Here is a 14,097-nt window from a genome sequence, read left to right on the forward strand (position 1 = left end):
ATACAATTGAACGCATCCAGAAATATTTTACAAGAAGAGTTCTCCACTCCTCTGAAAAAAACAAAATACCTTACAGACTCGAAATCCTAGGATTAGAAAATTTAGAACTCCGCCGACTCCGACAAGACCTGTGTTGAACACACAAAATCATCTATTGCAATGTCCTTCCTGTTAAAAACTACTTCAGCTTCAACCGCAATAATACAAGAGCAAACAATAGATTCAAACTTAATGTTAACCGCTTCAAACTTGACTGCAGAAAATATGACTTCTGTAACAGAGTTATTAATGTTTGGAACTCACTACCTGAACTCTGTAGTCTCTTCTCAAAATCCCAAAATCTTCAACCAAAAACTGTCTACTATTGACCTCACCCCATTCCTAAGAGGACTATAAGGGGCGTGCATAAGAGCACAAAAGTGCCTACCGTTCCTGTCCTATTGTTCCCTTTCATTATATCAAATTAATACTTTTGCTTATATATATACATATTTTAGTCTATATTTCATCACGGATCCGCTCTTAGACCCCTTCCAATTTGCATACCGAGCAAACAGATCAACAGATGATGCCGTTAATATGGCTCTGCACTACATCCTACAGCATCTTGAGTCTCCAAAGACCTATGCAAGGGTCCTTTTTGTAGACTTTAGTTCAGCATTCAATACCATCATTCCAGACATTCTTCTAACTAAGCTAAACCAGCTACAGGTACCGGAACAGACTTGTAAGTGGATCACAAGCTTCCTAACAAACAGGAAGCAGCAGGTGAAGCTAAGCAAGATCACATCAAATACCTGTACAATTAGCACAGGGGCCCCCCAAGGCTGTGTGCTCTCCCCACTTCTCTTCTCTCTGTATACCAATGACTGCATCTCCAATGCTCCATCTGTTAAGCTACTGAAGTTCGCAGATGACACAACAGTCATTCGAGACAATGACGAATCCGCATATAGACGAGAGGTCGAACGACTAGCCTTGTGGTGCAACCAAAACAATCTGGAACTGAACACACTCAAAACCGTAGAAATGGTGGTAGACTTTAGGAGAAACCCTTCCATACTTCCACCTCTCACAATACTAGACAACACAGTATCAACAGTAGAAACCTTCAAATTTCTAGGTTCTATCATATCGTAAGATCTAAAATGGACAGCTAACATCAAAAACATCATTAAAAAAGGACAGCAAAGAATGTTCTTTCTGCGCCAACTCAGTAAGCTCAAACTGCCCAAGGAGCTGCTGATTCAGTTCTACAGAGGAATTATTGAGTCTGTCATTTGCACCTCTATAACTGTCTGGTTCAGTTCTGCAACCCAACAAGAAAAACACAGACTTCAGAGGATAATTAGAACTGCAGAAAAAATAATTGCTACCAATCTGCCTTCCATTGAGGACCTGTATACTGCACGAATCAAGAAGAGGGCCATGAAAATATTTACAGACCCCTCGCATCCTGGACATAAACTGTTTCAACTCCTACCCCAAAACGACGCTATAGAGCACTGCACACCAGAACAACTAGACACAAGAACAGTTTTTTCCCGAAGACCATCACTCTGCTAAACAAATAATTCCAGCAACACTGTCAAACTAGTTACTGAATCTGCACTACTATTAATCTTCTCATAGTTCCCATCACCAATCTCTTTCCATTTATGACTGTATGACTATAACTTGTTGCTGGCAATCCTTATGATTTATATTGATATATTGACCATCAATTGTGTTGTAAATGTTGTACCTTGATGAACGTATCTTTTCTTTTGTGTACACTGAGAGCATATGCACCAAGACAAATTCCTTGTGTGTCCAATCACACTTGGCCAATAAAAATTCTATTCTATTCTATTCTATTCTATTCTATTCTATTCTATTTTATATTTTATACATATTCTAGCCTATATATATGTTTATATGATGTGTTGTTGTTTTTATGATAATATTTGCATATACTGTTGTGACAAAATAAAATAAAATAAAAAGTGCAACAAACTTGGCTGGTATTCTTTTCATGACTTGGGCTATTGAATTTAGATCCTTGGACACTTGGAGGTGGTGTTACTTCACAGTGGCTCCTATCTTATGGAATAATTTTGCCAAGAGGCTAGACCTATGCCAACTTTGACATCTGTTTAAATACTCAAGATTCAGTTTCCAATCTTTTTAGCTCCTTTTATTTTTACACATAGATACAGATATGCAAAACAAAAAAATTGTTGTAGCCATGTTTGCCTTAGGTTATAGAAAACAACACTTATCTAAAATATTAACAAGAAATATTATACTTAGAATACACCTGGTTGTTACATTATTAATTATAACTTATCAAACTGCAGAAATGTTTATCATTATGTATATTTCACAGTTAAAATGTTGGAAGAATTTATATCCCTTGGAAGGTAGCATTGGTTTCAACCAATAAACCAAGACCAAATTTCACACCTGAAGGCAGTGACTATTGACTTCAAAGCAGGAAGCTTCAAAATTGTCAAATATCAATTGCAAGACATTGATTTATCTACAGTAGATATTTCTATTCTAGTAACTAAGGAAACTACAGTGTATACAGTGTATATAAGTACAGTAACAATAATCCTGGCACAAATTTTTTATTGTTAACTGAGGAGGTTACACCTCTTGACCAGTCTTGCCAAGGAGAAAAATTAAGTGGCATCAGGATAGATTAGTATTTATATGGGAGAAACTTCAAGGCTATACACTAGGGAAGAAGGAGAAGATCAGGAAGAAGGCAGCAGACATACACTTCCAAAACACAGCCAGGAAAAAAAACTTTATGGTTAAGTCAGTGTAATTAGTCACCATTGAGGGTATTTTTTACCTAAATGAAAGTAGATTAGAAAGAAATGGCTTGCCTACCTTGACAGTGACTCTGATTCAGTTTCTTGTATCCTTGTGGGCATTCAACATGTCCATTTTCTATTGTCGGATGAACTAAATGAAGAGAATGGGAAATTGTATCATGGATGGATAATTCAGATTCCCCGTTTCACTTCTTCCTTTTCTAATGGGATACACTATTGCATTGTGTTATGTTGTGTTGTACTGCAGTTTAATATTGTTTTTACATCTCATCTTTCCTGTGAGAACTCAGAGCATACTGTATATATGAAAACTTCCTCTCATTTTATACACTCTTTCCAGTTACAATCCTGTGATTGGCATAAAAAAAAAGAATGATTGATCAAAAATAATCCAGGCAGTTCTGCAGTCAAGTTGGTTTCACCAATCTAATTTTAACAATGTTTACTACTATACCATGTTAGTTTTCTCTTAGGCATGCATAAACATGCATCCTTCTATTCCAGAGAATTTATGTATAATCCACTTTATCATTCACAAGTAATTAGGTAATCAAGGAACATCTAATCTGCAAAGTGAAATGATCTGAAAAAAAATCTTTTCTCCACAATCTGCCAATCCAGACATTTTGGGGATTGTTCATTTTAAAAAAAATCTATAATGGAAAGCAAAGTAAGCGCCCCAGAAAAATGGTATAATAAGGGTTCATTGAATGTAAGTTATTCAGAACACACTGTATTTGGGTTCTTGGTGGATTTTTTCAGGACAAATATGTCTCTTAAGATATTATAACTTAGGCAGCAATTGCATTGCAAGGTTATCACATTATTAACTCTTTATAATATAATATCCCTGGAAGTCTCTTGAGATTCTCAGCCATCCAGGTCATGGTTGTCCCAAAGGTGCTTTTTTTTTCAAGAGGCAGCTGAACTTTCTTGTTTTTCTTTGAAGACATGGAATGGAAGGATGACACAGATAAACCTCCAGGTGGTCTTAATGACTCACTAAAAGAACGTAAATGACCAGCTGTCTACAAGGAATATAAATCCTCCCATTCCCCACCATCCAGTCAGACCTGAAGAAGCTTCTTGAATCAGAAGCGAAACATCTTCAAAGAAAAACAAGAATGTCCAGTTGCCTCTTGGAAATTAAAAAAAAGAAAGCACCATTGGGATAATGTCCCAGGAAAAAATCATTATTTCTCCCTTTCTCCCACCTACTTCACCTATTATTATTGTAAATACTCTATATCATCTGATGGCACCGGTGCATGATACTTGCAGTACCATTTATCACAAGCATTGTCATCATCCTGTTATTACAACCAAACATAGGAACATGTCATGTATTAGAAACAGACTATATTTGGAAAAGTAAGAAAAATGACTTTCATGAGTTATGCAGAGGGAGATATAGCACACTCAGACTTGCAACAGTCTGCTATTATAGCCAATCTCAATAAAAAATAACTTTAGCCTTCTTGGTCTGGTCCACCTAACAGGGCTGATATGATTGTTGAGCACATTCCACTACGTATTTACCTTGAACAACCACCAGAAAGTGAGAAAATGACTATAACAATTTACAAAGTAAATATTTGCCAGTGCATTACCTCACCAAAGTGCCAAATTTATTTTATCAGGATGAACTTCAAACATAATTTGGAGCAGTTATACACCCTGTTTCCTCCCAAAATAAGACCTGTCCCAAAAATAAGTCCTAGCGACGTTTTGACGAAGTCTCATTCGTCATCTTCAGGCTTCAGCTTCGTGCATCTGAAGATGACGAATGAGACTTCGTCGAAACGTCGCCAAGACACTTCCAATTTTACACGGGAGAAAACCCGAACAACCAAAGACCTACATATATATATATATATATGTGTGTGTGTGTGTGTGTGTGTGTGTGTGTGTGTGTGTGTGTGTGTGTGTGTAGGTCAAACCCCTCCAATCCATACATGCAGCAGACTGACACCCACTATGAAGATGTAGCATGACCACAAACACGAAGCCAAACAACAGCAATGCAGCTCACCAGCTCAAATCCCCCTGCAACTCAGACTAATCTGAGCACAACCAAGCCCCCACCCAAACAGGACACACCCCCATCCAATCAGAGCACAAAAAAACCCCATCCAATCAGAACACAACCAAGCTCCCACCCAATCAGTTCAAACCCCCACTAGCAGTTAAAAAGGAAGAAACAGCTACAATCACACATTGCTCCCAGAAGCACGAAGCTGAAGCCTGAAGATGACGAATGAGACTTCGTCGAAACGTCGCCAAGACACTTCCAATTTTACGCGGGAGAAAACCCGAATAACCAAAGACCTATAAAATTTAAAATTTCTACTTAATGGCACATAATCAATCATCTGTTGGTGGCTGAGTGGTTTTCATGTTGGATGTGAACTAGGAAAGAGAAGTCACTGAAAGAAAATAAGTCAGATGCTCTGACAGACATAGCCAGTGACCGGACTCAGACGGAGCCAAAAGAATTAGCATCTTTTATAAGCATCTGCTTATAATTTTCTCCAGAAAGAGTAAATGAGGTTTAGACTAACAGGCAGCTGAAAGATCCCTCCTTGGAAGAAAGTGGAATATCAGAATTGCCTGAAGATTTGGCTAAAACATTGTAATCTTCCGTGTCTTGATCTACTGTCAGAATGCAATACTTTATGCTTTGTTTTAAGTTCCAATGATCTGCAGGTGGCCAAAGACCGTGATGTCTCCTAACTTTCTGGCAACATTCTGCTTCCCCCATATCCCCCATGTCAGTGTCTTGTTATTCTGCAAGCAAGCAGCATGTCCTGACAGTTTTTCTCAGTTAAAAGTTCTTTCATACTGTTGGGAGATCAGATGCATACATGCCCCTAGAATCAAGATATTTTTTCTGAACCATAAACAGGAGACAAGTTTTATCACAATGGACAATCAAAATGTTAAAATATTAACAAAAAATTAAAAATATTTTCTAAATATGTAGGAAGAATATTATTTACTGGAAAGTCAAAGTATATCATATTGGGTTTCAAGCTTCCATAAACATTTTTTAGACAACTGCACTCATCACCTACCAAGAAACTGAAGTTAATGAATTTGTTTTTTCCCTTTTAATGGATCCCTTTTTTATCTACTGACATTTACAGTGATTACAACAATCCTCTACTTAGATTGTTCTGAGTCATTCTTTTTTTACTTCCCCCAAACTGTCACGTGAATTATTTCAGATAACTAATGACCCTGCATCTCTGGTAACAATTTGATGCTCCTCTCTCTCTCTTTTTCTCTCTCTCCCCCTCCCTCCCTCCCTCCCTCCCTCTCTCTCTCTCTCTCTCTCTCTCTCTGGAGATTCTGAGTCTAAACCTCACTCCTATTTGGAATTTTTGTGAATCCACTGTAAAAGCAAACAACCATAAAAACATCTTCATTTTAAAATATGAAACATTAAATAATAGAATATTATGTCAACCCCAGCAGTATTCTTTGCAAAGTTGTTGATCCTCTTGAGTTTTTCATTCATTGAAATAAAACAATGGATCTGTCTACTTTGTAAACAGCACAAAACAAGATGTTTGTATCACAGATACTTAGATCCAAAGGGAAGCCACTTAAAAAAACTTTGCAGAAAAAAAATCTTTCCATTCCTGAGGCCATCCCCAGAAGCTTAACAAACTCTTGTGAACAACATAACCGGTACAGTACTGTATATGGCAGATTCAAAGTTTCCTGGAGAGCTCTTCATTAAAAATGGAGAATTTGGGGACCTTCATTGGACATGCAGCAGGTCTCAGAGATTTCTCCAATGTTGTTCAGGAGCATCTAGATACAATTCTTAGGGGCATTGGTGGTCATAGAATGAATGAAGGAGTAGGAAACCTTATTTTGGTGAACTTTCTGCAGATAAATTTTCCTAGGGCATTCATCTGCAGGTTATCTGGAAATACTTTAACTCTACCTCTTCTCCAAACTCTGAACTGTAGGAAGTTAGCACCCACCCCCCTCTTAGAAGAATAAAATATTTTAGAAAATATTAAAAAGGCAGAATATATTTCCCTGGATGAGAAATGGAGAAACATGTTTTAAAGACAAAGCAGCTTCCTGACTCCCCCCACCTTTGTCAATGGATCAGAGACAGAAACTCACTCCCCCCACCTTTGTCAATGGATCAGAGACAGAAACTCACTCCCCCCACCTTTGTCAATGGATCAGAGACAGAAATTCACTCCCCCCCCACCTTTGTCAATGGGTCAGAGACAGAAACTCATTCTCCCCACCTTTGTCAATGGGACCGTCATCTGCAACACAATAGGACCCATCTAGCAACAGAAACTCACCACATGGCATCTGAGAAGATTACATCAGCCAGCAAGGTTAGGTAAGATCCCCATCCCCTGGGAGTCTGACAACCAATCAGGATACTCTTCCTGTGCCCCAGGAAGTTCAAAGCTCAGAGAGAGCATAAAGCCAGGGCGCGCACAGCACTTCACCCTTTTCTGTTCAGGAACTCAAGCCAGGTAATCCTGACCATCATTAAACCATCTTTCCAACCAGTCTCCATGTTTCCAGGATCTTTAGCCCCACTTGGAACTGAATATGAAGATTTTATTTCTGCTAACTTTCAAAGAATCTAAGATGTTGCTTGAATGACAGCCTCCTCTGTTTCTTTCAGGGTGTCAAGTTCTCAATTTAGAAGGATTTGTTTGCAAACACATTTGTTACTAGCCAGACTCTTTGAAACATAAGATATTAGGCTATACTGTATGTCTGTTACAATGCTCCAAGTACCTGATATCACTAAATGCAGCTGCATATGAAAGAATATGCCTTGAGGGGTAACAGAAGCCTGAACAGATTTAGGCTCATTAATATGAATAACGAGTACCTATATACACCACACAGATTTACAAAGCTGTGTGTTGAAATAGCTAGATGCTTGAGATCAATTCATCAGAGGGGTCCAATATGGTTGCTTGGGGGATTGTTTGTCACCACTTGCTCCACCAGTTCTACCACTCCCGCAAATCCCCTTTTAACAAATTAGCTTGCTGTATACAAAGCATATGAGGCTAATGCTTTTTTCTCTTTTCCTGGAAGGAAGCCTCATTTGAATGGCTTTCAATCATTCAGTTGAACATTTTACCAAAATAGTGCCATGCTCGTGAATTAAAGTGCATTAAATGTTTAAAAAATGACTGCTTTAAATTCACAATTGATTTAAAACTGTTTGAATACCTAGTAACTTCATGAAAGATGGTTATGTGAACATTTGAAGAAATAGAAGTTGGGATGGATTCTTTTAGACCCATACTGTAATTCTATCACACCATACTGTATAAATTACTTGTTACATAATATCAAGAGCATACTTCAAAAAATCTCTAGTGTTTGAAATACGTTCAGTTGTTTCATTCAAACAATTACACAATTGAGAATCTACTTAAGCAATTAAAATTGCTTGGTTACTCTTTTTTACCAAGAAGAATTAGTGCAATACTTCCAACTGCACTTCACTAGAAAAGTCTCATAAATTAAAGAAAGTCAACACAATAACTCCACATTAAATACAGAGACTTTGCTAGTCCTTTAGAGTAGTAAAGCCTCTTTCAAATCTTTAGGGATTGCTCCAGAAAGATGAGTAACACACTCTTAAATCATGCCGAAATTCTGCTTGATGAAAAAGCTCCTATACATGCATTCTTAATTAAATGCTCTACATAAATTCCATATCCATGAAATCAACTCTTTTTTCCATTTAAATATGTCTTTCAACATACTCAGCTTGAGTACCCAGCCTTTGGGGTACCACTATGACATTCATTGGAAGCATTTCTTTCAGAGGCTTCAATAACTATTTTCATGCCTTTATTAGGGTTATTTTATTATTGTTTTTGTCATAGATGGGCAAGGGTTGGTGTTTCACAGTATTTTCTAATAAACCACGAAGTTTGACATGACCACTGTAATAGTGTTCAGCATTTCTCAATGATTCTGACCTTATCTGGGCAATCTGCCAGCTATTTGCCAACACAAATTAACTCAGTGGGAGGTTAATTTACAGAATGCATTGAATACTTTGTTCAAAACTATCCATTTCAATAAATAGTATTTTTTTTCTGTTTGAAAAAATGAAACACTTTTAAAAGCTGGAATGATTTATAATTTGTCTGAAAATCTTCAAAAAGTCTAATAAAATTGACTAGAGTAATAGGAAGGCAAATAAGTTTATGACATGCATGGGTGCTGAAATCATAGGTCGACAACCCAGCACCCACAAATCATCACTGAATTTTTGCAGTTAAATGATATGACTCAGTCAGCAGTGTATTTTTTCAGCCCTTGGGTAATTTTAAGATAGGAATGAGAAAAGTTTGCTTCCAGAAAATATTGTGTTCCCACTCATATCTTCTGTCCTGTGCAAAGCCAAAAGAAATGGTGGGGAGGAATCAACCTTACTCCTTCTGGTCAGAGCATAGCACCACCAGATGGATTCCTGTGCTGTCAAAAAGGCTGAGAAGAATTGTATCTTCAAATCTTAAATGTTGCCTATCCTTCAGCTTCTAAGACTGAAGGAATGCTATTGATTATCTTTTCTTTCTTTTATGTACACTGACAGCATATGCACCAAGACAAATTCCTTGTGTGTCCAATCACACTTGGCCAATAAAAAATTCTGTTCTGTTCTATTCTATTCTATTCTATTGCAGTGATAGCCAACTGGCACTCTAAAACCTAGAGACATTAATAATAATAGCAATTTTGATGCTATTATTTGTCATTTATGATGCTGTTGAAATCCTGTTCTGAAGCCTAAAGGGACTGAATGAGAGAGAACAGGCTTAAATTGAATCCCAGTCAGATGGAGTTAACATTTGTCCATTGAGGTTCTCTGTCTATTCCAGAGATGTCTCGTAAGGGGTTTCTTAACCCCTGAAGGAACTGGTTCATGACCTGGAGGTTCTCCTGAATTCATACTTCCTGCTACTATAACAGGTGAAGGCCTGGCCAGGGGAATATTTCCTCAGCTTGGTTGGTGTGCCACTAGCTAGAATGGAAAGATCTCACTTGGTTTATGCACTTGTTAGATTACTGCCACACACTCTACATGAGACAGCCTTTGAAGATCACTCAGAAGCTACAGTTGGTTCAACGTGCAATGGTTCATGTGCTGACTGGTGTTTGTTGGTACACCAATATTCTGGTCCCTGCTCTGGTTGGCAACAGACTTCTTGAGGGAATTTAAAATGCTGTTATTTGCCTATAAAGTCTTACATGGCTTGGCACCTAGTTTTCTACAGGACTGCATTGTTCCAACTGGAATCAGTCAAACCAGTTTGATTTACCTTGATGAACGTATCTTTTCTTTTATGTACACTGAGAGCATATGCACCAAGACAAATTCCTTGTGTGTCCAATCACACTTGGCCAATAAAAATTCTATTCTATTCTATTCTACTCAAGATAAACTATAGGGAGTGCTCCACTTTAGGGAGGTGACAGGAAGCCAAGCATTATAGTTATAATTGGTGTCATAAAACTCATTATACTGCCTGATATCTGTCTGTCTTTCTGTCTATGTACTGTATCTGTATCCCTGTCGCCATCACTATCGCTATCCCTATCTCTATGTCTATCACAGCAAGGTCATTTAATTTAATTTAGAGATAACCTTCTTGTTCTCAGCAATTGGAGAAGCAGTACACCCCCTCAAAACGATCATTACAAAACATCCCTAGCTATTGGCATATAAAGTACAATAATATATTGTATTATATATAATTGATATATTGATCATCAATTGTGTTGTAAATGTTGTACCTTGATGAACGTATCTTTTCTTTTATGTACACTGAGAGCATATGCACCAAGACAAATTCCTTGTGTGTCCAATCACACTTGGCCAATAAAATTCTATTCTATTCTATTCTATCCTATTCTATAATACAAAGTGTGGTGCCTGATCTCAGAGACATAACTTATGTCTGTTTTAAGGCATTAAATGGGAATCTTCTGTGCTGGGGTCCCTTTATTCTCTATAAAAGGCATGCTCAGAATTGACCTATCCATAATCATGGCCATTCCACTTTCCATGGTGTAGATCAGGAGTCTCCAATCTTGGCAACTTTAAGACTTGTGGATTTCAACTCCTAGAATTCTGGGAATTGAAGTCCACAAGTCTTAAAGTTGCCAAGGTTGGAGACACCTGGTGTAGATCATATCAACAACCTATTAGAATCCTTCCCCCAACAAAATACTTTTTTGCATATATAACAGTTCTAATCAGTCTGTCTTTCCATTTATTTTTTATTTATTTCGTTTATTTATTTAAATTCTATGCTGCCTATGTCACCAAGGTGACATTTACCAGTTGGCCTAAGTAATAGTCCAACTGGAAGGCCATGCATTTTTGAGAACAACTAAACCATCCCCTGCAATTGTTTTACATCAGGAAAAGAAAACACAGAACCAGATTTCTATGACTTTGGAATGGGATCTAGACTCAATCATGCCAAATGTTTGAAGTATTGCTATTTCCAAAGTCTCTGCCAAGAGTTCATCTAAAGCAGGCTCATAATGCATAAAGGCTGAGTATGCAACCTCATAAGATAATCTCAGCTACATCTCTTAAAATGATGGGCACAATTTTGCGGTTTGCTCTTGACTAATTCCTTTGAATCAGAAAAATCATGATTAGCTGTGGGTTTTATGGAGGTAGTATGGAAGGATTCTTGAAAGCTCTGAGTCAGGAACTAAGTCACCTAAATTAACATTGTAGCCAAGGAAGCATCAGAAAAACTAATACATTGCATATTATTTGCCTGGATGAGAGAAAACACCAAATTAAAACAGGAATCAGTGTCCTAAAAACATCCAGATCTGCCAACTTCCTATAACTAATGGGTTTACATTAGGCATCACACTCTAATTCTATCTATATCCTTTTTAATAGATCATATTATAAAACATCTAGTAGAGCTTCCTTATCCAACAAAATGCCCTCCAGATCTGCTAGATATGTTGGCTGGCAATTGTGGGAATTTTATTCCAACACATCTGGAGGAAATCTGGGCTAGAAAGGTTCTCCTTTGACAGCAGTTACCTGGTTTCACTGGGCATGGAATGCATCTGCTGAGACCCCAAAAGACCCCCACGCTTCCACAGCAATCCTCATACCTTGCCAAACCAGGCAATGGATCAGCACACTGGAGAAGAAAAAGTGACATTAGATCTCATCAGTCCCAAATACAAGGAACAAAGAAAAAGTGAAAAAACATGGTAGAGGAAAGACTCACAAAAGCATGATTTTCTGTGGAAAGTAGAGTACATGGTAGAGATTTTGAATTTAGCAAGAACCCTTGTTAAAAACACTCCTTAAGATAAGTAGGATAGTGAAACAATACTGAGTTATTAAACAGCACGATGTCCCATTAAAACATAAAATGGTCATAATGTAGTTTCCCTGAATGCAGTACATGGACTTAGCTCAGCTGCAATTTGAATGCTAACAGACATTCACCATATTTGGAACAGAAGTTAGATTTATGAAGAAAAACATGAAGATAGAAAAGCTTACTTTAAATTTACAATAAATCTAATAAATAAAGTTGAATAATAAAGTTAAACAACTTTAAGTAATAAAGTTATTTTAAATCAACTTTAAAGTTAATTTAAATAATATTTCAAAGAGAAGGAAGAAAGAAAAAGAGATGGACAGGAAATTCTATCTGTATGTTAAACAGACTCATTTAATTAACAATAGGCCAGGTAAGAGACAGACACTCTTCCCTTTGCCCTTTGCTCATAGATGCAAAGAGATGATATAATCCCCAACATGTTAGTTAAAAAAGAAACTTGATGATGTCAGAGTCAACTATATATTTTAAGTGAGTAAATGATCTCTTACACATGAAAATGAAAACTCATCTTTCTCTTTGTACCTTGAAAAGTTAAAGAATTAATATTAGGTACGAGGTGTTTGACCAATGGATCATGTCTTAAAAATGATATAATCAAGCAAAGCCTTTGGATCAGGGGTGGGTTCTACTTACCTTTAGTACCGGTTTGCATTGTGCCCGCCCACGTGCGTGCATGCGCAGAAGAGTTTTGATGACGTTTGGGTCAGTGGGTGGAGCCTCCCACCAGTTTTACTACCGTTTCTATAGAACCGGTCCAAACTGGGGGCAACCCACCACTGCTTTGGATAAAATAAAATAAATGTCTGTTCCCAGGCTGAAATATATTAACAAGTGGGGACAAATGTGTCAAGAACTTTTCATTGATTTGCCCCAAAAGGCCTCTGGATTGTAGTCTTTCCCCTTTGGAACTGAGCAACTGCAATCAACAAGCCAACACTGGCAGTAATTCACCACCACCCCTCAAATGGCCATGTGCCCACAGATCACATTCCAATAAATTTGGCATCAGGTTGAATCTGAAGACAAAAATGCTTTCTGCTCTGGTTTTTTGCTCCAGTTAAATAACTGTATAACAGAATAGGCACAACGTTTTCTCATATAATTATTTGGCTGTTTTTTAAAAAGTGAGGGAGGGAGGGAAGAGAATCACATGAGCGTAGTTTCTGAGGAAGCTACAGGGGAAATTAGCATAATGGTATTTGTTTCCTGAATAAGAATTTTTTTTCCAAGCATTTTATCTATGATCTACTGACAACAGAATAGCTTTAAAAAGGGCAACCTTTAGACCTAGATTTCTTGAATGTATATTGGGTCAGACAGAGAACAATAAATTCTTGAACAAAAAGTTTAAATTCAAGCTGATTGCATTTCAGGGTCTGCCTGAAGCATCTTTATTTTCTCTATTAATGAAAAGAGCTGTTTGAACAACTGCAAACTGCTTCAAGATATTCACACTACTGAACCTACCAAATTAGTTTCCTACTCTGCATCCAAAATCTCCAGAGGAAACAGAACGCACCTGTCCAAAACTTAAGACATTTCAATGTCATGCACTGTGACATTATCAAACAAGAATGCAAAGAAGGTACATTGTGGATGCTCCTCCAAAGGCAGCAACGCATTACAGTCCTTCTATGGTTTCTCCAATTCAAGCCACCACTTTGTGCTATAGTTAAGGTGCAAATGAAAGCAATTATAGCATACCACTCTGGTTTTAAGTTGCTACTACACTGCAAAAGAATTTTTTTTTAAATCTAATTGGTGATCATTTCATTTTAAAGAATGAATCAATAGATAGATTCCTTCCAGACCTACAGTCCAATAATTTGGTGCAAGACTTTTTTCTATATCAGTGTTGA

General features: G+C 37.4%; 1 protein-coding gene across 1 annotated transcript in view; it reads right to left on the reverse strand.

Annotated features, from left to right (window-relative positions):
• Positions 1-14,097, reverse strand: part of LTBP2 (latent transforming growth factor beta binding protein 2) — a 132,586-nt gene that overhangs the window by 54,684 nt on the left and 63,805 nt on the right. The window contains exons 8-9 of the mRNA XM_058162351.1: positions 11,923-12,025; positions 2,881-2,955 (exon numbers count right to left, since the gene is read on the reverse strand). Of these exons, the coding sequence (XP_058018334.1) occupies positions 2,881-2,955; positions 11,923-12,025 (178 nt within the window). The remainder of the gene's footprint in view (positions 1-2,880; positions 2,956-11,922; positions 12,026-14,097) is intronic.

The sequence above is a fragment of the Ahaetulla prasina genome, chromosome 1, assembly GCF_028640845.1.
Source record: "Ahaetulla prasina isolate Xishuangbanna chromosome 1, ASM2864084v1, whole genome shotgun sequence".
NCBI classification, from domain to species: Eukaryota; Metazoa; Chordata; class Lepidosauria; order Squamata; family Colubridae; genus Ahaetulla; species Ahaetulla prasina.